Source organism: Thalassophryne amazonica, chromosome 16 (genome assembly GCF_902500255.1).
Source record: "Thalassophryne amazonica chromosome 16, fThaAma1.1, whole genome shotgun sequence".
Lineage (NCBI taxonomy): Eukaryota > Metazoa > Chordata > Actinopteri > Batrachoidiformes > Batrachoididae > Thalassophryne > Thalassophryne amazonica.
Genome location: NC_047118.1, coordinates 79,132,863 through 79,156,248, shown reverse-complemented (window position 1 = coordinate 79,156,248; position 23,386 = coordinate 79,132,863). Strand labels below are relative to the sequence as shown.

The 23,386-nt window shown below is 43.3% G+C and overlaps 1 protein-coding gene across 1 annotated transcript in view; it reads right to left on the bottom strand.

The window, feature by feature from the left end:
* The window catches only part of LOC117527899 (integrin alpha-3-like), a 132,794-nt gene that overhangs the window by 25,782 nt on the left and 83,626 nt on the right, over positions 1-23,386 (bottom strand). Inside the window, exons 19-22 of the mRNA XM_034190404.1 lie at positions 23,164-23,243; positions 22,223-22,300; positions 21,522-21,624; positions 15,059-15,235 (exon numbers count right to left, since the gene is read on the bottom strand). Coding sequence (XP_034046295.1) covers positions 15,059-15,235; positions 21,522-21,624; positions 22,223-22,300; positions 23,164-23,243 — 438 coding nt within the window. The remainder of the gene's footprint in view (positions 1-15,058; positions 15,236-21,521; positions 21,625-22,222; positions 22,301-23,163; positions 23,244-23,386) is intronic.

The window sequence follows — 23,386 nt, the reverse complement described above, 5'->3', positions numbered from 1 at the left end:
GTCACCACTCAAAAGGTAAATAAAATTTTCCAAAAGCAGACACCTTGGATCAACTACAGGCAGGCTTGCAGGCATGAGACAATGTTTTCAGATCAGATGATGGCCAGTGCTCCAGCTCTTAATGGAATCAACGGATACCCTGATGACAGCACTTGAGATGCTGTCTGAGCATTTGGTGTGTCTGGGCTCATCAAGACTAAGATCCAGGCTTTTAATGACTTGCTGGACTTGGCCATCAGAAGTGTAACTTTATGTGGTGAAGGTGTTGAATTTGTAGAACTCAAATTAGCAGTGATGGTCCTGTCTCTGTGTCCTCTGCCTTTGAGGTCCAGAGAAGCCTGGGAAGAGCTATTGGAGTCATGAGGCCAAAGGTCAAAGGTGTTTAGCAATGCTGATGTCTTTGCAGGAGAAAGACGGCCCAAGTCTTCAGGGTCCTGTTGATTCCTATGTCACTGTATGGATGTAAGACTTGGATTCTAACCACTGACCTAAAGGTGAAGATGGGATGTCTTTGATGCCAGGTCTCTGGAGAATACTTGGGTACAGCTGGAATGACTCTGTGTCAAATGAGTGGTTACTTAGTGAGACTCAGATGAGGACAATCACTTGCATTAACTATGACATTTTGGCCATGGGGTGTGATTTTCTGGACATGTTCCAGGACACAGGTGGCTCAGTGCTGAGGACACCAGCAGCTGGAGAAGGACATGAGCATGCAGAAATTTCATTTTGCTGCAGCACACTGCATTGGAGATGTGGGGATGGACCAGGTGTCTGCCTGGGTGGTTGCCAACCAGGACCCAACATGGTTCTGTAGTGTGGTGGATGTGACATGAACAAACGCTCTCAGATCTCACCTGACCTGTGTATCAAAGAAGAACTCCCAAGTAGGCCCTAAGGCCTATTGGTGCTCGGGCGTATTCCTGGATTCTGTAGAATGAAGAGACTCCCACTGCCAGTTCATTGCAGATGTTTGTGGAGATTCTCAGTCAAAGTCATGGCATTTAAGAAGGTTGAATCAGGTTAACTGAACTTGTTTAGTTCTTTGAAGATGTTTCACTCTGCTCCAGAAAAGCATCAACAGTTCTTGTTGGAGCAGAGACTCAAATATTTATCCTCTGTGTGTGGCCTTTTTGGGGTGAACCAGTTTCTGTCTGATGGTGTGGCTGGGTTTGAAAAACACAGGAATGCTGTGCTTGTTGTTGTTCATTTTGCTCTTCATCACCCACAGTTTTTGTATTCCTTCTGACTCTTGTAGCAGTTTTCACAAATTTACATTTAAGAAATCCACAGACTTTAAGTTCCTCCTTCAGATGATGATGTTCTTTTTCTTTGGTACAGGCACTTTAGGTGTTTTTAGCCCATTGATGCAAGGTTCTAGTAACTGCCAGCTTGAGTTCCAGTGTGCTGGGCGAATCTAAAAGAAGGTCTGTGTGTTCAGGCTTCTTGTAGACCCCAGTGTCCAAGCTCTTGTCCTCACTTATGCGAACATCAAAGTCCATAAAAGGCAAACTTTTATTCTTCATGTGTGCAACCAGTACATTCTGAGTGCCGATACCAAGCCCGGATATATGAATAGGGTTACATCAGGAAGGGCATCCAGCATAAAATAAGCCAACACAACCATGCAGAGTACAAACTGAATTTCCATACCAGAAGGTCAAGGCCCGGGTTAACAACGACCGCATCGGTGCCGTTGTCCAACCGGGTGCTTCCGGAAATTGAGCTAATGTTGGGCAAAGACGAAAAAGAGGAGGGAAAACATGTCCAGAGACAGCAAGAGAAGTTGGGACTTTTGGAATGTTGGCTGGTATGACTGGTAAAGGGAGATAGCTAGCTGACATGATGGAGAGAAAAAAGATAGACATATTGTGTGCGCAGGAGACCAAGTGAAAGGGAAGTAAGGCCAGGAGCATAGGCGGGGGTTCAAGTTGCTGTAGCATGGTGTGGACAGGAAGAGAAATGGTGTTGGGGTCATGTTGGCTTGCCTCTACTGGTGGTTGGCTCTCACTGCGGTATTGTATCACTTCCTGTTCCGGAGCACAGCAGTGTTTTTCTGTATCTGTTAGCTGTTTAATCTGCGCAGTTAGATTGATCTAGTTATCTAGATTACGATTTGTTTCCCAGTGTAATCTTTACGTGCCTTAACTAAAGCACTCCTTCTGCTGAATCACCTCTAAATTATTTACACATTATTCACTTTGCGTGTTTTTAGGAATCCGCTAGCTTAGCGTAGCTACTAGCTCTTAGCCGATTTAGCATGGCGGCTTCTCCTGTCTCTCCCGCACTTTTCTGCTCTGGGTGTGAAATGTTTAGTTATTCCTCGGCCTCCTTTAGCAGTAACGGTACTTGTAATAAGTGTAGCTTATTCGTAGCTTTGGAGGCCAGGCTGGGCGAATTGGAGACTCGGCTCCGCACCGTGGAAAATTCTACAGCTAGCCAAGCCCCTGTAGTCGGTGCGGACCAAGGTAGCTTAGCCGCCGTTAGTTCCCCCCTGGCAGATCCCGAGCAGCCGGGAAAGCAGGCTGACTGGGTGACTGTGAGGAGGAAGCGTAGCCCTAAACAGAAGCCCCGTGTACACCGCCAACCCGTTCACATCTCTAACCGTTTTTCCCCACTCGATGACACACCCGCCGAGGATCAAACTCTGGTTATTGGCGACTCTGTTTTGAGAAATGTGAAGTTAGCGACACCAGCAACCATAGTCAATTGTCTTCCGGGGGCCAGAGCAGGCGACATTGAAGGAAATTTGAAATTGCTGGCTAAGGCTAAGCGTAAATTTGGTAAGATTGTAATTCACGTCGGCAGTAATGACACCCGGTTACGCCAATCGGAGGTCACTAAAATTAACATTAAATCGGTGTGTAACTTTGCAAAAACAATGTCGGACTCTGTAGTTTTCTCTGGGCCCCTCCCCAATCGGACCGGGAGTGACATGTTTAGCCGCATGTTCTCCTTGAATTGCTGGCTGTCTGAGTGGTGTCCAAAAAATGAGGTGGGCTTCATAGATAATTGGCAAAGCTTCTGGGGAAAACCTGGTCTTGTTAGGAGAGACGGCATCCATCCCACTTTGGATGGAGCAGCTCTCATTTCTAGAAATCTGGCCAATTTTCTTAAATCCTCCAAACCGTGACTATCCAGGGTTGGGACCAGGAAGCAGAGTTGTAGTCTTACACACCTCTCTGCAGCTTCTCTCCCCCTGCCATCCCCTCATTACCCCATCCCCGTAGAGACGGTGCCTGCTCCCAGACTACCAATAACCAGCAAAAATCTATTTAAGCATAAAAATTCAAAAAGAAAAAATAATATAGCACCTTCAACTGCACCACAGACTAAAACAGTTAAATGTGGTCTATTAAACATTAGGTCTCTCTCTTCTAAGTCCCTGTTGGTAAATGATATAATAATTGATCAACATATTGATTTATTCTGCCTAACAGAAACCTGGTTACAGCAGGATGAATATGTTAGTTTAAATGAGTCAACACCCCCGAGTCACACTAACTGTCAGAATGCTCGTAGCACGGGCCGGGGTGGAGGATTAGCAGCAATCTTCCATTCCAGCTTATTAATTAATCAAAAACCCAGACCCAGTGTTCCTCACCAGCCTACATCTCAGCTCCTTGGACATGGCAGCCTCCCCCTCTCTACCACAACGGACCATCTCAAAGTAGTGCTTACGAGCTAGCTCCAACTCAGTGTCTGTGTAGATTCAAGCTTTCATTTGAAAGCTTGTCTCTTAGTCTTGTCCATCCAAATTGGAAGTCCCAAAAACCAGTTTTATTTGTTATTATCTATCGTCCACCTGGTCATTACTGTGAGTTTCTCTGTGAATTTTCAGACCTTTTGTCTGACTTAGTGCTTAGCTCAGATAAGATAATTATAGTGGGCGATTTTAACATCCATGCAGATGCTGAGAATGACAGCCTCAACACTGCATTTAATCTATTATTAGACTCTATTGGCTTTGCTCAAAAAGTAAATGAGTCCACCCACCACTTTAATCATATCTTAGATCTTGTTCTGATTTATGGTATGGAAATAGAAGACTTAACAGTATTCCCTGAAAACTCCCTTCTGTCTGATCATTTCTTAATAACATTTACATTTACTCTGATGGACTACCCAGCAGTGGGGAATAAGTTTCATTACACTAGAAGTCTTTCAGAAAGCGCTGTAACTAGGTTTAAGGATATGATTCCTTCTTTATGTTCTCTAATGCCATATACCAACACAGTGCAGAGTAGCTACCTAAACTCTGTAAGGGAGATAGAGTATCTCGTCAATAGTTTTACATCCTCATTGAAGACAACTTTGGATGCTGTAGCTCCTCTGAAAAAGAGAGCTTTAAATCAGAAGTGTCTGACTCCGTGGTATAACTCACAAACTCGTAGCTTAAAGCAGATAACCCGTAAGTTGGAGAGGAAATGGCGTCTCACTAATTTAGAAGATCTTCACTTAGCCTGGAAAAAGAGTCTGTTGCTCTATAAAAAAGCCCTCTGTAAAGCTAGGACATCTTTCTACTCATCACTAATTGAAGAAAATAAGAACAACCCCAGGTTTCTTTTCAGCACTGTAGCCAGGCTGACAAAGAGTCAGAGCTCTATTGAGCTGAGTATTCCATTAACTTTAACTAGTAATGACTTCATGACTTTCTTTGCTAACAAAATTTTAACTATTAGAGAAAAAATTACTCATAACCATCCCAAAGACGTATCGTTATCTTTGGCTGCTTTCAGTGATGCCGGTATTTGGTTAGACTCTTTCTCTCCGATTGTTCTGTCTGAGTTATTTTCATTAGTTACTTCATCCAAACCATCAACATGTTTATTAGACCCCATTCCTACCAGGCTGCTCAAGGAAGCCCTACCATTATTTAATGCTTCGATCTTAAATATGATCAATCTATCTTTGTTAGTTGGCTATGTACCACAGGCTTTTAAGGTGGCAGTAATTAAACCATTACTTAAAAAGCCATCACTTGACCCAGCTATCTTAGCTAATTATAGGCCAATCTCCAACCTTCCTTTTCTCTCAAAAATTCTTGAAAGGGTAGTTGTAAAACAGCTAACTGATCATCTGCAGAGGAATGGTCTATTTGAAGAGTTTCAGTCAGGTTTTAGAATTCATCATAGTACAGAAACAGCATTAGTGAAGGTTACAAATGATCTTCTTATGGCCTCGGACAGTGGACTCATCTCTGTGCTTGTTCTGTTAGACCTCAGTGCTGCTTTTGATACTGTTGACCATAAAATTTTATTACAGAGATTAGAGCATGCCATGGGTATTAAAGGCACTGCGCTGCGGTGGTTTGAATCATATTTGTCTAATAGATTACAATTTGTTCATGTAAATGGGGAATCTTCTTCACAGACTAAAGTTAATTATGGAGTTCCACAAGGTTCTGTGCTAGGACCAATTTTATTCACTTTATACATGCTTCCCCTAGGCAGTATTATTAGACGGTATTGCTTAAATTTTCATTGTTACGCAGATGATACCCAGCTTTATCTATCCATGAAGCCAGAGGACACACACCAATTAGCTAAACTGCAGGATTGTCTTACAGACATAAAGACATGGATGACCTCTAATTTCCTGCTTTTAAACTCAGATAAAACTGAAGTTATTGTACTTGGCCCCACAAATCTTAGAAACATGGTGTCTAACCAGATCCTTACTCTGGATGGCATTACCCTGACCTCTAGTAATACTGTGAGAAATCTTGGAGTCATTTTTGATCAGGATATGTCATTCAAAGCGCATATTAAACAAATATGTAGGACTGCTTTTTTGCATTTACGCAATATCTCTAAAATCAGAAAGGTCTTGTCTCAGAGTGATGCTGAAAAACTAATTCATGCATTTATTTCCTCTAGGCTGGACTATTGTAATTCATTATTATCAGGTTGTCCTAAAAGTTCCCTAAAAAGCCTTCAGTTAATTCAAATGCTGCAGCTAGAGTACTGACGGGGACTAGAAGGAGAGAGCATGTCTCACCCATATTGGCCTCTCTTCATTGGCTTCCTGTTAATTCTAGAATAGAATTTAAAATTCTTCTTCTTACTTATAAGGTTTTGAATAATCAGGTCCCATCTTATCTTAGGGACCTCGTAGTACCATATCACCCCAATAGAGCGCTTCGCTCTCAGACTGCAGGCTTACTTGTAGTTCCTAGGGTTTGTAAGAGTAGAATGGGAGGCAGAGCCTTCAGCTTTCAGGCTCCTCTCCTGTGGAACCAGCTCCCAATTCAGATCAGGGAGACAGACACCCTCTCTACTTTTAAGATTAGGCTTAAAACTTTCCTTTTTGCTAAAGCTTATAGTTAGGGCTGGATCAGGTGACCCTGAACCATCCCTTAGTTATGCTGCTATAGACGTAGACTGCTGGGGGGTTCCCATGATGCACTGTTCTTTCTCTTTTTGCTCTGTATGCACCACTCTGCATTTAATCATTAGTGATCGATCTCTGCTCCCCTCCACAGCATGTCTTTTTCCTGGTTCTCTCCCTCAGCCCCAACCAGTCCCAGCAGAAGACTGCCCCTCCCTGAGCCTGGTTCTGCTGGAGGTTTCTTCCTGTTAAAAGGGAGTTTTTCCTTCCCACTGTTGCCAAGTGCTTGCTCACAGGGGGTCGTTTTGACCGTTGGGGTTTTACATAATTATTGTATGGCCTTGCCTTACAATATAAAGCGCCTTGGGGCAACTGTTTGTTGTGATTTGGCGCTATATAAAAAAATTGATTGATTGATTGATTGATGTTAAAGGAAGAATATGTGAAGAGTGTGTTGGAGGTTAAGCGGCTGTCTGACAGGGTGATGAGTGTGAAGTTGGAAATTGAAGGGGTGATTATGAATATCATCAATGCATATGCCCCACAGGTAGATTGCAAGAAAGACGATATGAGGTGGTGGAAAGTGTGCAGGCCCACTCTTGACACATACTGTTCCTGACAGACCAGAGGTGATGAGGAAGTAATGGGTAGATATGGTATAAGAACAGGAATGTGGAAGGGCAGATGGTAGTTGATTTTGCATAAAGGATGGAAATGGCTGTGGTGAATACCTCCTTCAAGAAGAAGGAGGAGCACAGAGTGACAGAGTGGAGGAAGGTGCACACAGGTGGACTACATTCTTTGTAGGAGGCTGTAAGGTGGTGGCAGGGTTAAGTATAGTTAGACAGCATGTAGGATGGTGGTTTGTAGGATGACTTTAGAGGAAGAGAGTGAGAGCTCAACAAAGGATCAGATGGTGAGCAGGTGAGAGGGTGGGGGGGAAGCAAATTTTGGACAACTGGTAAAGTACTGTAGATATGGTGAGGGAGACAGCTAAAAAGGTACTGGGTGTCACATCTGCAACAGTGGAAGGAATACAAGGAGACAAGAAGGAAGATGTTTAGGGAAGCATAAGGAGAAAGATGTTGGTGAAAAAAAAATTGGAATAGTCAGAGATGAAGAAAGGAGACAGGAGTACAAGGAGATGCAATGTAAGGTGAAAAGAGAAGTGGCAAAAGCTAAGGAAAGAAGTTGAACAGTAAGGAAGGAGAAAAGGACTTGTACCATTGGCCAGACAAAGGGACTGAGCTGGAAAGGATGTGCAGCACATTAGGGTGGTAAAGGATGCAGATGGGAATGTGTTGACAATCAATGAGAGTGTGTTGAGAAGTTGGCGGGAATATTTTGAGGAGCCGATGAATGAAGAAAATGAGAGAGAGCAAAGGCTGAATGATGTAGAGAGAGTAAATCAGGAAGTGCAAGAGATTAGTAAGGATGAAGTGAGGGCAGCTATGAAGAGGATGAAGAGTGGAAAGGCAGTCGATTGTTTAATATCAATTGTTTGAACAGATTGTTTAATAAAATCTTGGAAAGTGAGAGGATGCTTGAGGAATGGAGACGATTTGTGCCGCTTCCTATTTTTGAGAACAAGGGTGATGCGCAGAGTTGCAGTAACTACAGAGGCATTAAGCTGATCAGCCACAACATGAAGTTATGATAAGGAGTAGTACAAGCTAGGATTAGAAAACAGGTGAAGATCTGTGAGCGGCAATATGGTTTCATGCAAAGAAAGAGCACTAACAGATGCAATGTTTGAGTACTGATGGAGAATTATAGAGAATGTAAGGAGTTACATTGTGTTTGTGGAATTAGAGAAAGCTTATGACAGGGTATCAAGATATGTCGACCTTTCTCCTTTGTTTCTTATAAAGAAGACCTGAAAGTTCAGCTACAATTTGCATCTGAGGTACATCTGAGATGCAAGCCTAGATTTGATGTTTTGGTAAAAGAAAATCCTCCTTTATACCACTTCATCATGAAGCTGTATAACTGGTTACAAAATGCAAAATATGCACGCTACATAATTTCTACAATCATAGCCACAGAAGCCGATAACTTCTTCTGGGTTGTCTGGGTGTCTTGGTGGCTTTCCTCAATGTTCTCCTTCCACAGGCAATCAGTTTTCGAGAACTATGTACCCCATACAGATTAACCACAGAGTGCCATACTGTTTGTATTTCTTCATAACTGATGTAAATAAAGTGCAAGACAGTCAGTGATTTGGAAATGTTATATGTATCCATATTGACGTGCCTGAAGAAAACTGTTGATTATTTACAGGTATTATCCCAATTATAGGGGAGGTGATGGTCTAGTGGTTAAAGCTTTGGAGTTGAGACCAGAGGATCCGCGGTTCAAATCCCAGCCTGACCGGAAAATCACTAAGGACCCTTGGGCATGGTCCTTAATCCCCTAGCTGCTCCTGGTGTGCAGTGTGTACCTTGTATGGCAGCAGCCTGACATCAGAGTGAATGTGAGGTATTGATGTGTAAAGCGTTTTGAGCATGTGAAGCAGATGGAAAAGCGCTATATAAATGCAGTCCATTTACTATTTATACCATTATTCCAATACTTATGCAACCCATCATTGTGGCATTTATATTTTTAATTAATTTCTATCAAGTTGTAGAGATTTGCTTTCAATTTGAATTTAAGGAAGATAATTTTAGAAATTTTTGGTATTTCTTGTATTTTTTGCATTTGAAATGACATAAACAAATTAAAATGTGTGAAATACCAAGTGTTCCAATACTTTTGGAGGGCTATATATATATATATATATATATATATATATATATATACATCCATCCATCCATCCATTTTCTTCCGCTTTATCCAGAGTCGGGTCGCGGGGGCAGCAGCTCAAGCAAAGCCGCCCAGACCTCCCGATCCACACACACCTCCCCCAGCTCCTCCGGGGGAACCCCAAGGCGTTCCCAAGCCAGCTGAGAGATGTAGTCCCTCCAACGCATTCGGAAAAGATGCCCGAGCCACCTCAACTGACACCCTTCGACGTGGAAGAGCAGCGGCTCAACTCCGAACTCCTCACCCTATCTCTAAGGGAGCGCCCAGCCACCCTGCGGAGGAAACTCATCTCGGCCGCTTGTACTCGCGATCTCGTTCTTTCGTTCATGAGCCAAATCTCATGACCATAGGTGAGGATCGGAACGTAGATCAATCGGTAAATCGAGAGCTTTGCCCTACTACTCAGCTCTCTCTTCACCACGACGGTCCGGTACAGCGACCACATCACTGCAGATGCTGCACCGATCCGTCTATCGATCTCACGCTCCATCCGTCCCTCACTCGTGAACAAGACCCCAAGATACTTAAACTCCTCCACTTGAGGCAAGGACACTCCACCGACCTGAAGAGGGCAAAGCACCTTTTTCTGGTCGAGAACCATGGCCTCGGATTTGGAGGTGCTGATTTTCATCCTGGACGCTTCACACTCGGCTGCAAACTGCCTCAGTGCACGCTGAAGGTCCTGATTTGACGAAACCAACAGAACCACATCGTCCGCAAACAGCAGAGACGAGATTTTGTGGTTCCCAAGCCAGACCTCCTCTACACCCTGGCTGTGCCTAGAAATTCTGTCCATAAAAATAATGAACAGAACCGGTGACAAAGGGCAGCCCTGGCGGAGGCCAACGTGCACTGGAAACAGGTTTGACTTACTACTGGCAATGCGAACCAAGCTCCTGCTGTGGTCGTAGAATGGATAGCCCTTAGCAAAGGACCCCGGACCCCATACTCCCGGAGCACCCCCCACAGGGTCCCCCGAGGGACACGGTCGAACGCCTTCTCCAGATCCACAAAACACATGTGGACTGGTTGGGCGAACTTCCATGAACCCTCCAGATCCACAAAACACATGTGGACTGGTTGGGCGAACTCCCATGAACCCTCGAGCACCCAACGGAGCCTGTAGAGCTGGTCCAGTGTGCCGCAACCAGGACGAAAACCACACTGCTCCTCCCGAATGCGAGGTTCGACCATCGGTCGAATTCTCCTCTCCACTACTCTGGAATAGACCTTACCGGGGAGGCTGAGGAGTGTGAGCCCCCTATAGTTGGAACACACTCTCCGGTCCCCCTTCTTAAACAGAGGGACCACCACCCGGTCTGCCAATCCATGCAGAGGCATGTCAGCCAAGACAGTCCCACAACATCCAGAAACTTAAGGTACTCAGGATGGACTTCATCTACCCCAGGAGCCTTGCCACCGAGGAGCTTTCTAACCACCTCGGTGACTTCGGCCTGGGTAATGGATGAGTCCGCCTCTGAGTCCCCAGTCTCTGCTTCCTCTTCGGAAGATGTGACGATAGGATTGAGGAGATCCTCGAAGTACTCCTTCCACTGCCTGACAACATCCCCAGTCAGGGTCAACAGCTCCCCACCCGCAGGGTAAACAGTGCTGGTGGAGAGCTGCTTCCACCTCCTGAGGCGTTGGACGGTTTGCCAGAATCTCTTCGAGGCTGACCGAAAGTCGTCCTCCTCCATGGCCTCCCCGAACTCCTCCCAGACCTGAGTTTTTGCCTCTGCGACTGCACGGGCTGCGGCACGCTTGGCCTGCCGGTACCTGTCAGCTGCCTCCAGGGTCCCACCTACCAACAAAGATAAGTAGCACTCCTTCAGCTTGACAGCATCCCTTACTTCTGGCGTCCACCACCGGGTTCGGGGATTGCCGCAGCGACAGGCACCAGAGACCTTGCGACCACAGCTACGAGCGGCCGCATCGACAATGGAGGTGGAGAACATCGTCCACTCGGACTCCATGTCTCCAACCTCCCCCGGGATCTGGGGGAAGCTCTCCCGGAGGTGGGAGTTGAAGACCTCGCTGACAGAGGGTTCCGCCAGTCGTTCTCAGCAGACCCTCACGATACGTTTGGGCCTGCCAGGTCTGACCGGTTTCCTCCCCTCCCAGCGGATCCAACTCACCACCAGGTGGTGATCGGTCGACAGCTCTGCCCCTCTCTTCACTCGAGTGTCTGAGACACATGGCCGAAGGTCAGATGATACGACTACAAAGTCGATCATCGACCTGGTGTCCTGGTGCCACGTGCACTTATGGACACCCTTATGCTCAAACATGGTGTTTGTGATGGACAAACTGTGACAAGCACAGAAGTCCAACAACTGAACACCACTCGGGTTCAGATTGGGGAGGCCGTACTTCTCGATCACCCCCCTCCAGGTCTCACTGTCGCCGCCCACGTGGGCGTTGAAATCCCCCAGGAGAACAATGGAGTCCCCAGTCGGAGCGCTATCTAGTACCCCTCCCAGGGACTCCAGGAAGGTCGGGTACTCTGCACTGCCGCTCCACCCGTAGGCCGAGACAACGGTGAGAGACCTGTCCCCGACCCAAAGGCGTAGGGACGCGACCCTCTCGTTCACTGGAGTGAACTCCAACACATGGCGACTGAGCTGAGGAGCAATAAGCAATGTGACCCCAGCTCTCCGCCTCTCCCCATGGGCAATGCCAGAAAAATGAAGCGTCCAGCCAAAACATATATCGCAGTTGCAATGGGCTGCAGTGAGTGCGTGCACATTGACAGGCTACCCCAGGCGAAAAGACCATCAGATCATAACAAACAGCGGGAAATCTGAATGTCACGTTACCCACATGAGCTCTGTTCCACATGACACGGTGTCTGTCCTGCGGCGTGTCGTCCACAAGACACACGTATCAGGCCAGACATGCCGCCAGCAGCTGTGGACATAATACACTGCTTCATCATTCATGTCATTTCATGACTATACGTCTGTGACCATGAGTCATCTACAGAGGAACAGACGGATCATTCTTGTATTGCCCGCTTGATAAGAGGGCAATACAATGAGTAACCACATTGCGCAGCTGCTCGCACTGTGTTCCCGTGTGCATGAAACTGTCGCAGCGGCATCGTTCACGCCTGTCATAATCCAGAAACACAGCAAGTCACTCATGGTGCGTTTGCAAGGCAACATGTTGACATAAGTATGTGTGGGTGAGTGGCACTTTTCCATATGAGGATATGGAAAAGTACCAGCACACAGTTCTGTCATTGCTGTGGGCCCTAGTGAGTAGATAGTCAAAGGGATACCACATAGACCCTGGCTACTGTGGCTGGACCAGGTTTCTGCTGGGTTAGCCATAAGTCAGAACCCAAAGCAGCTCCATGTAGAGATGTCCAAAACATGTTCTGAGCTCTGACCTGATCTGGCTCAGTGCCTCATGTTATCTCTGAGGTCAAACAAAAGAACAAAGGCAATACCGAGGCAAACCTGCATCGGCAGGTCTGACCTCAAACTTGTGCAAGGACTTAACGAGCTGTAAGCCACATGAGTTTGATCACGATCCATAACGGCACACAGATTTCAGAGGCTCCACCCCCTGGTGGCCACAGTGAGAATCAAATACATCCAATAGCAAAGTTAAATGGACTGCATTTATACAGTGCTTTTCCATCTGCAGATGTTCAAAGCACTTTACACATCAATCCCTCACATTCACCACAATGTCAGGCTGCTGAAATGCTAGGTGCCCACTACACACCTGGAGCAACTAGGGGATTAAGGACCTTGCCCAAGGGCCCTTAAGCCCCTTTCACACCGGGGCTGCACCCAGTTGCTTCCTGTGGTGTCATGACGACGCAGGAATTTCTGTGTCAGGTGCACGCAGCAGGGAGCAGAGAGGAGGTGAGAAAGCAGCCTGCAGGTTCTCTGCACAGAGAAGTCAGAGTGCACAGTTTGGCTGTAGACAGACTGTGCAGCACCTGTTGAACATGCTTTTCTCTTTGAAAGCCTGAGGAAAATGGGACGTTCAAGACATTATTCAGAAGAACAGCGTAGTTTGATTAAAAAGTTGATTGGAGAGAGGAAAACTTATACGCAGGTGCAAAAAATTATAGGCTGTTCATCTACAATGATCTCCAATGCTTTAAAATGGAAAAAAAAAACAAAACAGAGACACGTTGAAGAAAACGGAAAACAACCATCAAAATGGATAGAAGAATAACCAGAATGGCAAAGGCTCACCCATTGATCAGCTCCAGGATGATCAAAGACAGTCTGGAGTTACCTGTAAGTGCTGTGACAGTTAGAAGATGCCTGTGTGAAGCTAATTTATTTGCAAGAATCCCCCTAAAGTCCCTCTGTTAAATAAAAGACGTGCAGAAGAGGTTACAATTTGCCAAAGTACACATCAACTGGCCTAAAGAGAAATGGAGGAACCGCAGACAGTTTGTGAGACGACCCCCAAACTCTGAATTCAAGCCACAGTTCACAGTGAAGACAGTGAAGCATGGTGGTGCAAGCATCATGATATGGGCATGTTTCTCCTACTATGGTGTTGGGCCTATATATCGCATACCAGGTATCATGGATCAGTTTGGATTTGTCAAAATACTTGAAGAGGTCATGTTGCCTTATGCTGAAGAGGACATGCCCTTCAAATGGGTGTTTCAGCAAGACAATGACCCCACGCACACTAGTAAAGGAGCAAAATCTTGGTTCCAAACCAACAAAATGAATGCCTCGCAGATGTGAAGAAATCATGAAAAACTGTGGTTATACAACTAAATACTAGTTTAGTGATTCACAGGATTGCTAAAAAAGCAGTTTGAACATAATAGTTTTGAGTTTGTAGCGTCAACAGCAGATGCTACTATTATTGTGAACACCCACTTTTCTACTTTTTTTTTTTACTAATAGCCCAATTTCATAGCCTTAAGAGTGTGCATATCATGAATGCTTGTGGTCTTGTTGGATTTGTGAGAATCTACTGAATCTACTGGTACCTTGTTTCCCATGTAACAATAAGAAATATACTCAAAACCTGGATTAATCTTTTTAGTCACATAGCACTACTATTATCCTGAACACTACTGTATGTCCTTTTTTGTCCTTTTTTTAACTGTGATGTGAGAGTTTGAGCAGAGAATAAGGAACTAATGCCTGCAGCCAGACTTTTTTTTCTTTTTTAATTCACATGTGCGCGCGTGAACGAACGTCCATGAGTGGACTAGAGATGTCCGGACTTTTTACTGGATATTTCTGGCAATCAGTCTGCATTTTTTTTCTGTGGTCTTTTTTTTTTCAGCGTGCAGTTTTTACTGCATTAAGTACACTGTATAAAAAAAAATCCTGCATGATTTATAATGGAAGAGCAATGGAACACAGCAGGAATCATAAATTGGCTTCCGAGTCATGCTGGGTAACGCCTCTTTGCCCCGACTTGCGCTGGAACCACTTCCTTTCTGCGTCGAGCACAGGACGTCAAAAAAATTAAACAGGTTTAATTTTTCGGCGCCCGACTTGCTTCCTCCTTTGCACCCCTCGCGCTGTTGTGGCGCCGAGCTCCATCATCTTGGCACTGAGTTGCTTCCACACGGCGTCATCATAATGATGCACACCGCAACTGGGAGCAACCGGGAGCACCCCCGGTGTGAAAGGGGCTTTACTGATTTTCCGGTCAGGCTGGGATTTGAAAGGAGGATCCTCTGGTCTCAAGTCCATCGGTTAACCACTAAACCATCATCCCCCCCAAAGTTATCAGAAGTCTTTGTGAAGCGACCTCATACAAAGTTTCACTTTGATACAAAAAGTATTTACTAAGATATTACGTACACTTCCACAATCAGTGCATTCTTCAGCAAAGCAGGTAAAAGCATGAGAGTTATGTGAAGTGGCTTTTATTCTGAAAGGTTTCAGAAAAGTTTATTTAGAGAGGATGTGGTTGTACTTACGGTGAGATTGAGGGGGTTGATGATATTGGTGGGTGGAGTACAGTAGGGCTCTGAGGTGCCACCCAATAGGATCTCTGTGAGGTACAGCAGCCACTTCCCACTGGACGACTCTAATGGCCAATCAAACTCCACCGCCAGGTTGCCGTAGTAACCAAGTGGTTTCCCCATGACATCCACCTAACAGTGAAGGTCAGAGATTATAACTCGTGTTATTTAGAACCAGAGGTGTCAAGTAACGAAGTACAAATACTTCGTTACTGTACTTAAGTACACTTTTTAGGTATCTATACTTTACTCCATTACTTATTTTTCTGCCTACTTCTGACTTCATTACATTTTCACACAAGTATCTGTACTTTCTATTCGTTACATTTTTAAAACAAACAGCCTCGTTACTCTTGACTTCAGTTTAATGTTTTTATATATATATATATATATATATATATATATATATACGAGGGCTGTCAATAAAGTATAGGTCCTTTTTATTTTTTTCAAAACTATATGGATTTCATTCATATGTTTTTACGTCAGACATGCTTGAACCCTCGTGCGCATGCGTGAGTTTTTCCACGCCTGTCGGTGACGTCATTCGCCTGTGAGCACTCCTTGTGGGAGGAGTCGTCCAGCCCCTCGTCGGAATTCCTTTGTCAATTCAATTCAATCAATCAATTTTTTTTTTTTATATAGCGCCAAATCACAACAAACAGTTGCCCCAAGGCGCTTTATATTGTAAGGCAAGGCCATACAATAATTATGTAAAACCCCAACGGTCAAAACGACCCCCTGTGAGCAAGCACTTGGCTACAGTGGGAAGGAAAAACTCCCTTTTAACAGGAAGAAACCTCCAGCAGAACCAGGCTCAGGGAGGGGCAGTCTTCTGCTGGGACTGGTTGGGGCTGAGGGAGAGAACCAGGAAAAAGACATGCTGTGGAGGGGAGCAGAGATCGATCACTAATGATTAAATGCAGAGTGGTGCATACAGAGCAAAAAGAAAAAGAAACAGTGCATCATGGGAACCCCCCAGCAGTCTACGTCTATAGCAGCATAACTAAGGGATGGTTCAGGGTCACCTGATCCAGCCCTAACTATAAGCTTTAGCAAAAAGGAAAGTTTTAAGCCTAATCTTAAAAGTAGAGAGGGTGTCTGTCTCCCTGATCTGAATTGGGAGCTGGTTCCACAGGAGAGGAGCCTGAAAGCTGAAGGCTCTGCCTCCCATTCTACTCTTACAAACCCTAGGAACTACAAGTAAGCCTGCAGTCTGAGAGCGAAGCGCTCTATTGGGGTAATATGGTACTACGAGGTCCCTAAGATAAGATGGGACCTGATTATTCAAAACCTTATAAGTAAGAAGAAGAATTTTAAATTCTATTCTAGAATTAACAGGAAGCCAATGAAGAGAGGCCAATATGGGTGAGATATGCTCTCTCCTTCTAGTCCCCGTCAGTACTCTAGCTGCAGCATTTTGAATTAACTGAAGGCTTTTTAGGGAACTTTTAGGACAACCTGATAATAATGAATTACAATAGTCCAGCCTAGAGGAAATAAATGCATGAATTAGTTTTTCAGCATCACTCTGAGACAAGACCTTTCTGATTTTAGAGATATTGCGTAAATGCAAAAAAGCAGTCCTACATATTTGTTTAATATGCACTTTGAATGACATATCCTGATCAAAATTGACTCCAAGATTTCTCACAGTATTACTAGAGGTCAGGGTAATGCCATCCAGAGTAAGGATCTGGTTAGACACCATGTTTCTAAGATTTGTGGGGCCAAGTACAATAACTTCAGTTTTATCTGAGTTTAAAAGCAGGAAATTAGAGGTCATCCATGTCTTTATGTCTGTAAGACAATCCTGCAGTTTAGCTAATTGGTGTGTGTCCTCTGGCTTCATGGATAGATAAAGCTGGGTATCATCTGCGTAACAATGAAAATTTAAGCAATACCGTCTAATAATACTGCCTAAGGGAAGCATGTATAAAGTGAATAAAATTGGTCCTAGCACAGAACCTTGTGGAACTCCATAATTAACTTTAGTCTGTGAAGAAGATTCCCCATTTACATGAACAAATTGTAATCTATTAGACAAATATGATTCAAACCACCGCAGCGCAGTGCCTTTAATACCTATGGCATGCTCTAATCTCTGTAATAAAATTTTATGGTCAACAGTATCAAAAGCAGCACTGAGATCTAACAGAACAAGCACAGAGATGAGTCCACTGTCCGAGGCCATAAGAAGATCATTTGTAACCTTCACTAATGCTGTTTCTGTACTATGATGAATTCTAAAACCTGACTGAAACTCTTCAAATAGACCATTCCTCTGCAGATGATCAGTTAGCTGTTTTACAACTACCCTTTCAAGAATTTTTGAGAGAAAAGGAAGGTTGGAGATTGGCCTATAATTAGCTAAGATAGCTGGGTCAAGTGATGGCTTTTTAAGTAATGGTTTAATTACTGCCACCTTAAAAGCCTGTGGTACATAGCCAACTAACAAAGATAGATTGATCATATTTAAGATCGAAGCATTAAATAATGGTAGGGCTTCCTTGAGCAGCCTGGTAGGAATGGGGTCTAATAAACATGTTGATGGTTTGGATGAAGTAACTAATGAGAATAACTCAGACAGAACAATCGGAGAGAAAGAGTCTAACCAAATACCGGCATCACTGAAAGCAGCCAAAGATAACGATACGTCTTTGGGATGGTTATGAGTAATTTTTTCTCTAATAGTTAAAATTTTGTTAGCAAAGAAAGTCATGAAGTCATTACTAGTTAAAGTTAATGGAATACTCAGCTCAATAGAGCTCTGACTCTTTGTCAGCCTGGCTACAGTGCTGAAAAGAAACCTGGGGTTGTTCTTATTTTCTTCAATTAGTGATGAGTAGAAAGATGTCCTAGCTTTACGAAGGGCTTTTTTATAGAGCAACAGACTCTTTTTCCAGGCTAAGTGAAGATCTTCTAAATTAGTGAGACGCCATTTCCTCTCCAACTTACGGGTTATCTGCTTTAAGCTACGAGTTTGTGAGTTATACCACGGAGTCAGACACTTCTGATTTAAAGCTCTCTTTTTCAGAGGAGCTACAGCATCCAAAGTTGTCTTCAATGAGGATGTAAAACTATTGACGAGATACTCTATCTCCCTTACAGAGTTTAGGTAGCTACTCTGCACTGTGTTGGTATATGGCATTAGAGAACATAAAGAAGGAATCATATCCTTAAACCTAGTTACAGCGCTTTCTGAAAGACTTCTAGTGTAATGAAACTTATTCCCCACTGCTGGGTAGTCCATCAGAGTAAATGTAAATGTTATTAAGAAATGATCAGACAGAAGGGAGTTATCAGGGAATACTGTTAAGTCTTCTATTTCCATACCATAAGTCAGAACAAGATCTAAGATATGATTAAAGTGGTGGGTGGACTCATTTACTTTTTGAGCAAAGCCAATAGAGTCTAATAATAGATTAAATGCAGTGTTGAGGCTGTCATTCTCAGCATCTGTGTGGATGTTAAAATCGCCCACTATAATTATCTTATCTGAGCTAAGCACTAAGTCAGACAAAAGGTCTGAAAATTCACAGAGAAACTCACAGTAACGACCAGGTGGACGATAGATAATAACAAATAAAACTGGTTTTTGGGACTTCCAATTTGGATGGACAAGACTAAGAGACAAGCTTTCAAATGAATTAAAGCTCTGTCTGGGTTTTGGATTAATTAATAAGCTGGAATGGAAGATTGCTGCTAATCCTCCACCCCGGCCCGTGCTACGAGCATTCTGACAGTTAGTGTGACTCGGGGGTGTTGACTCATTTAAACTAACATATTCATCCTGCTGTAACCAGGTTTCTGTTAGGCAGAATAAATCAATATGTTGATCAATTATTATATCATTTACCAACAGGGACTTAGAAGAGAGAGACCTAATGTTTAATAGACCACATTTAACTGTTTTAGTCTGTGGTGCAGTTGAAGGTGCTATATTATTTTTTCTTTTTGAATTTTTATGCTTAAATAGATTTTTGCTGGTTATTGGTAGTCTGGGAGCAGGCACCGTCTCTACGGGGATGGGGTAATGAGGGGATGGCAGGGGGAGAGAAGCTGCAGAGAGGTGTGTAAGACTACAACTACGACTTTGTCTGAGAAGTTGCTGAGAGACTGGCGCTTTGTTTGATCAAAATTTTTTCTAAACCTGTGACACACATCGAAGTGGACATGGTTCGAAAAATTAAGCTGGTTTTCAGTGAAAATTTTAACAGCTGATGAGAGATTTTGAGGTGATACTGTCGCTTTAAGGACTTCCCACGGTGCGAGACGTCGCGCAGTGCTCTCAGGCGCCATCGTCAGCCTGTTTCAAGCTGAAAACCTCCACATTTCAGGCTCTATTGATCCAGGACGTCGTGAGAGAACAGAGAAGTTTCAGAAGAAGTCGGTTTCAGCATTTTATCCGGATATTCCACTGTTAAAGGAGATTTGTTTTAATGAAAGACGTGCAGACGGGTCCGCGCGTCGGGACGCAGCCGGCGCGGTGCGGCGGCACAGGAAAAACACCTCCGTGTTGATAACCATTTGTAAAATCCAGGCGGCTTTTGATGGCTTTCAGTGGAGTGAGTATATGAGAAATTGTTTAACAGCTGGACATGTTCCAACTTGTCCTTAAGGCTTCCAACAGAGGTGTTTTTCCTGTGGCGGAGCGTCGCAGCAGCTTTCATTAAAAAAGTCTCCTTTAACAGTGGAATATCCAGATAAAATGCTGAAACCGACTTCTTCTGAAACTTCTCTGTTCTCTCACGACGTCCTGGATCAATAGAGCCTGAAATGTGGAGGTTTTCAGCTTGAAACAGGCTGACAAGGGCGCCTGAGAGCGCTGCACGACGTCTCGCTCTGTGGGAAGTCCTTAAAGCGACAGTATCACCTCAAAATCTCTCATCAGCCGTTAAAATTTTCACTGAAAACCAGCTTAATTTTTCGAACCATGTCCACTTCGATGTGTCTCACAGGTTTAGAAAAAAGTTTGATCAAACAAAGCGCCAGTCTCTCAGCAACTTCTCAGACAAAGGAATTCCGACGAGGGGCTGGATGACTCCTCCCACAAGGAGTGCTCACAGGCGAATGACGTCACCGACAAGCGTGGAAAAACTCAAGCATGCGCATGAGGGTTCAAGCATGTCTGACGTAAAAACATATGAATGAAATCCATATAGTTTTTGAAAAAAAAAAAAGGACCTATACTTTATTGACAGACCTCGTATATATATATATATATATATATATATATATATTTCACGTCATGTACTCCTGTAATCAACTTTTCTGCAGCACCGCTTTGCTTTGAACCGTGAACCAATCGAAGCACTGGTTCGCAGATTGAAGCAATGCTTCGACCTATTGCTTCGTTTATTCGTTCGTTCTTTCGCTTAATTTTCCCCCGCTAAAACCCTAAAGAGCATACTTCTGTGAGTATTATTTACCTTTTCTATGTTAAACCGACCTGTTATGGTCTTCTGAAACAGTTGATAGATGTATTTTATAACTTAAAAACGGGAGCGACGCTAACGCGTTAGCATGTCTATGGCATTTTCAATGTTAAAACTTAGCATTAAGCAGTTGCAGCTCTTATCACGTTCGGGTGCTTTTGTTTTCAAATTGTAATATTTCTTAAATTTATTTTTGTTTATATATTAATAATCTAATTATTATATACAATTTTAGAGAAAGAGGCAAAAAGAACCTGAATAGAAACACAACAGAAAATATAAAAGCAACTAACAATGAACATACATAAATAAATACATACATACATAAATAAGTGTTTCCTGTGAACACCTAGTGTTACTCTCTTACACCTCCACTTCATCCCTGTCTTATTTAATGACAGTTTGTTTCGGTCAGACCATATTTTCAATTTGTTAATTTCTTCAGTGATTTTCTCCAGAACTATCTGCCAAACTAGAAAACTGCTGCATCCTAGTAAGAGCAGAATACTACTGGAATGAATGTGAATAAGGAAAGTTGTGGTTTTTTTTTTTTTTTTTCCTTCACTAAATGGATGCTGCACTCACTGCAGTTTATTGTCTGGAATAGTCCCAGATTGCATTTCAGAGCTTCTAGAATTGACACATTTTCTTGCAGGTGGTGTTGGGGGGTAATTTTGGGTTTTGGGTCTTGGGCCACATGTAGAACGGATCAGTTTTTAAATTAAGCTTTCAATTCATATAGTGGCATCTACCTTTTTTTTTTTTTTTTTTTTTTTTTAAAGGTTACTTTATACTTTTATACTTTTTTGGAGCACATACTTTTTCACTTTTACTTGAGTAAAGAGGTCAAGTTGATACTTCAACTTTTACCAGAGTGTTTTTAAACTGCAGTATCTATACTTCTACTTAAGTAACAAATGTGTGTACTTTTGACACCACTGTTTAGAACCAATTAAAGCACAGACTGTTTTCACACAAACCTGGAAGGTGAAGTCCAGCGGGCTGCCGATATCCTTGACACTCTTTATGATGGACTCCCCAGTCATGTGACCACTGAAGTGGGTGTGGCCTGGATGTTTGATTCTACAAGACAGTAAATATAAAATGAACAGTATCATCAGTTTATTCCAAGTCATGTGGTCACTTTTTGTCGATGTGAATGAATCATGGCGGTCAGGTCCGGTCTGGGAGAGGGCACTGGCAAGACTATAGAAACACCTTGGGTCCTGGATGGCAACCATCCAAACAGACGTCCATTCCATCGCCACATCTGTAAAGTCACCACCTACCTGCTGCAGCCAGGACAAACGTGGAGGGTGGAGAAAAGATGAGCAATTCTGTCTCACAGCAAGAGTGGAGCAGGTAAGTCAGCGGATAAGGAGCTGACCTGCCAATATATGGACTTGTGTTTGATTCTGTTTGTCTTCGGATAAGAGCCTTGTATCATGTCCAGGGTGAGTCATAGACTCTCAACCCCTTCATGTTACACAATCCCGTGATAAGCACCGACGACAAACAGACCTCCTTCTCTGGAAGAGTTGAGGAAATTTCAGTGGTGATTTGGAGATGGCTAAAAACAAATTCTTCTACCTATTTCTTTGACATTCTTACTTTATGACATCACAAAGGTTTGATGGGCAGAGACAGTAAAATGGTCCGATTTTGGTTTTTATTTACTCACAGAGTCAGAGAGGTCTGTAGTTGGAACTCCACCTTCAATCTGACCAACACAGGATACAGGTGTGACTGTTCGCTGAGGCTGAAACACACACACACACCATCACACTTTTTGTAATCTTTTATTTAATATTTATCTATTTTATATAAGACCAGAAACCAATTTTGGCAACTGTGTTATTTATATTTACGGTTGTGGTCGGACGTTTATATACACTCATCAAGAGCATGAATGTCACGATAATTTTGGGCTTTGAATGATGTCCTTGAACTGTTCTTTTTCCACAGTGGAGTGATTGTTCAGTATAATGACTTTAAACAAGAACTGGGTGATCAAGTTCAAATTCATTTTGGATCTTCTCTAATCCACACACGGTCGAAATTATACATACAGGCTCAAATATATACATACACTCCCTTCATTTTTGTTAAACCTCCCTCAGTGAGCTGCACCTCGACCGTAAAGCAGGTTTCCTAACTTACCTCAACTTGCAAAATGTCCTGCTGGATCTGCTTCATCTTCAGTGTAGCAGGAAAGACATTCAGACCTGAACCGTGCAGTCGCAATGATAAAACCTTTGACGATCTTTTGATATAACAATGTTACCCACTGAGTTATGTACTGGAATAAATAACTGCATTTACCATTAGTTTTTGTCATTTCATTAACTGCTACGTTTGACATGAAGCAATATTCCTCATTCTACATTTTGGGGTTAACTGGGAATAATTTTCAGAATTTAATAGGATTATTTATATTTTGAAGCAAAATATGTTTAATATATTTTCTGATGTGTAGAATTTCTTTGAATTGCAAAGAATTTCATTCATCTTCCCGTCATTCCAATTCATCCCATGGGACAGAGTCAGTTTAAAGTCCAGCTCATGAACAAATGAAGGCCAGTTGTAAAAGTGTGTGTGTGTGTGTGTGTCTGTCTGTCTTACGTGGACAGCTGCAGCACTGACTGAATCTGTCTGGTGTCCAAACTGATTTCAGATGTCTGAAATATGATCAACAGCTGAACCTGAGAGACAGACAGCAACATACACAGTACTGACAGTATCACAAACCGCAGCATTATCAGTATCACTATCCACAGCACTGACAGTATCACAAACTGTAGACAGCATCACAAACCATAGTACTCACACTATCACAAACTGTTGT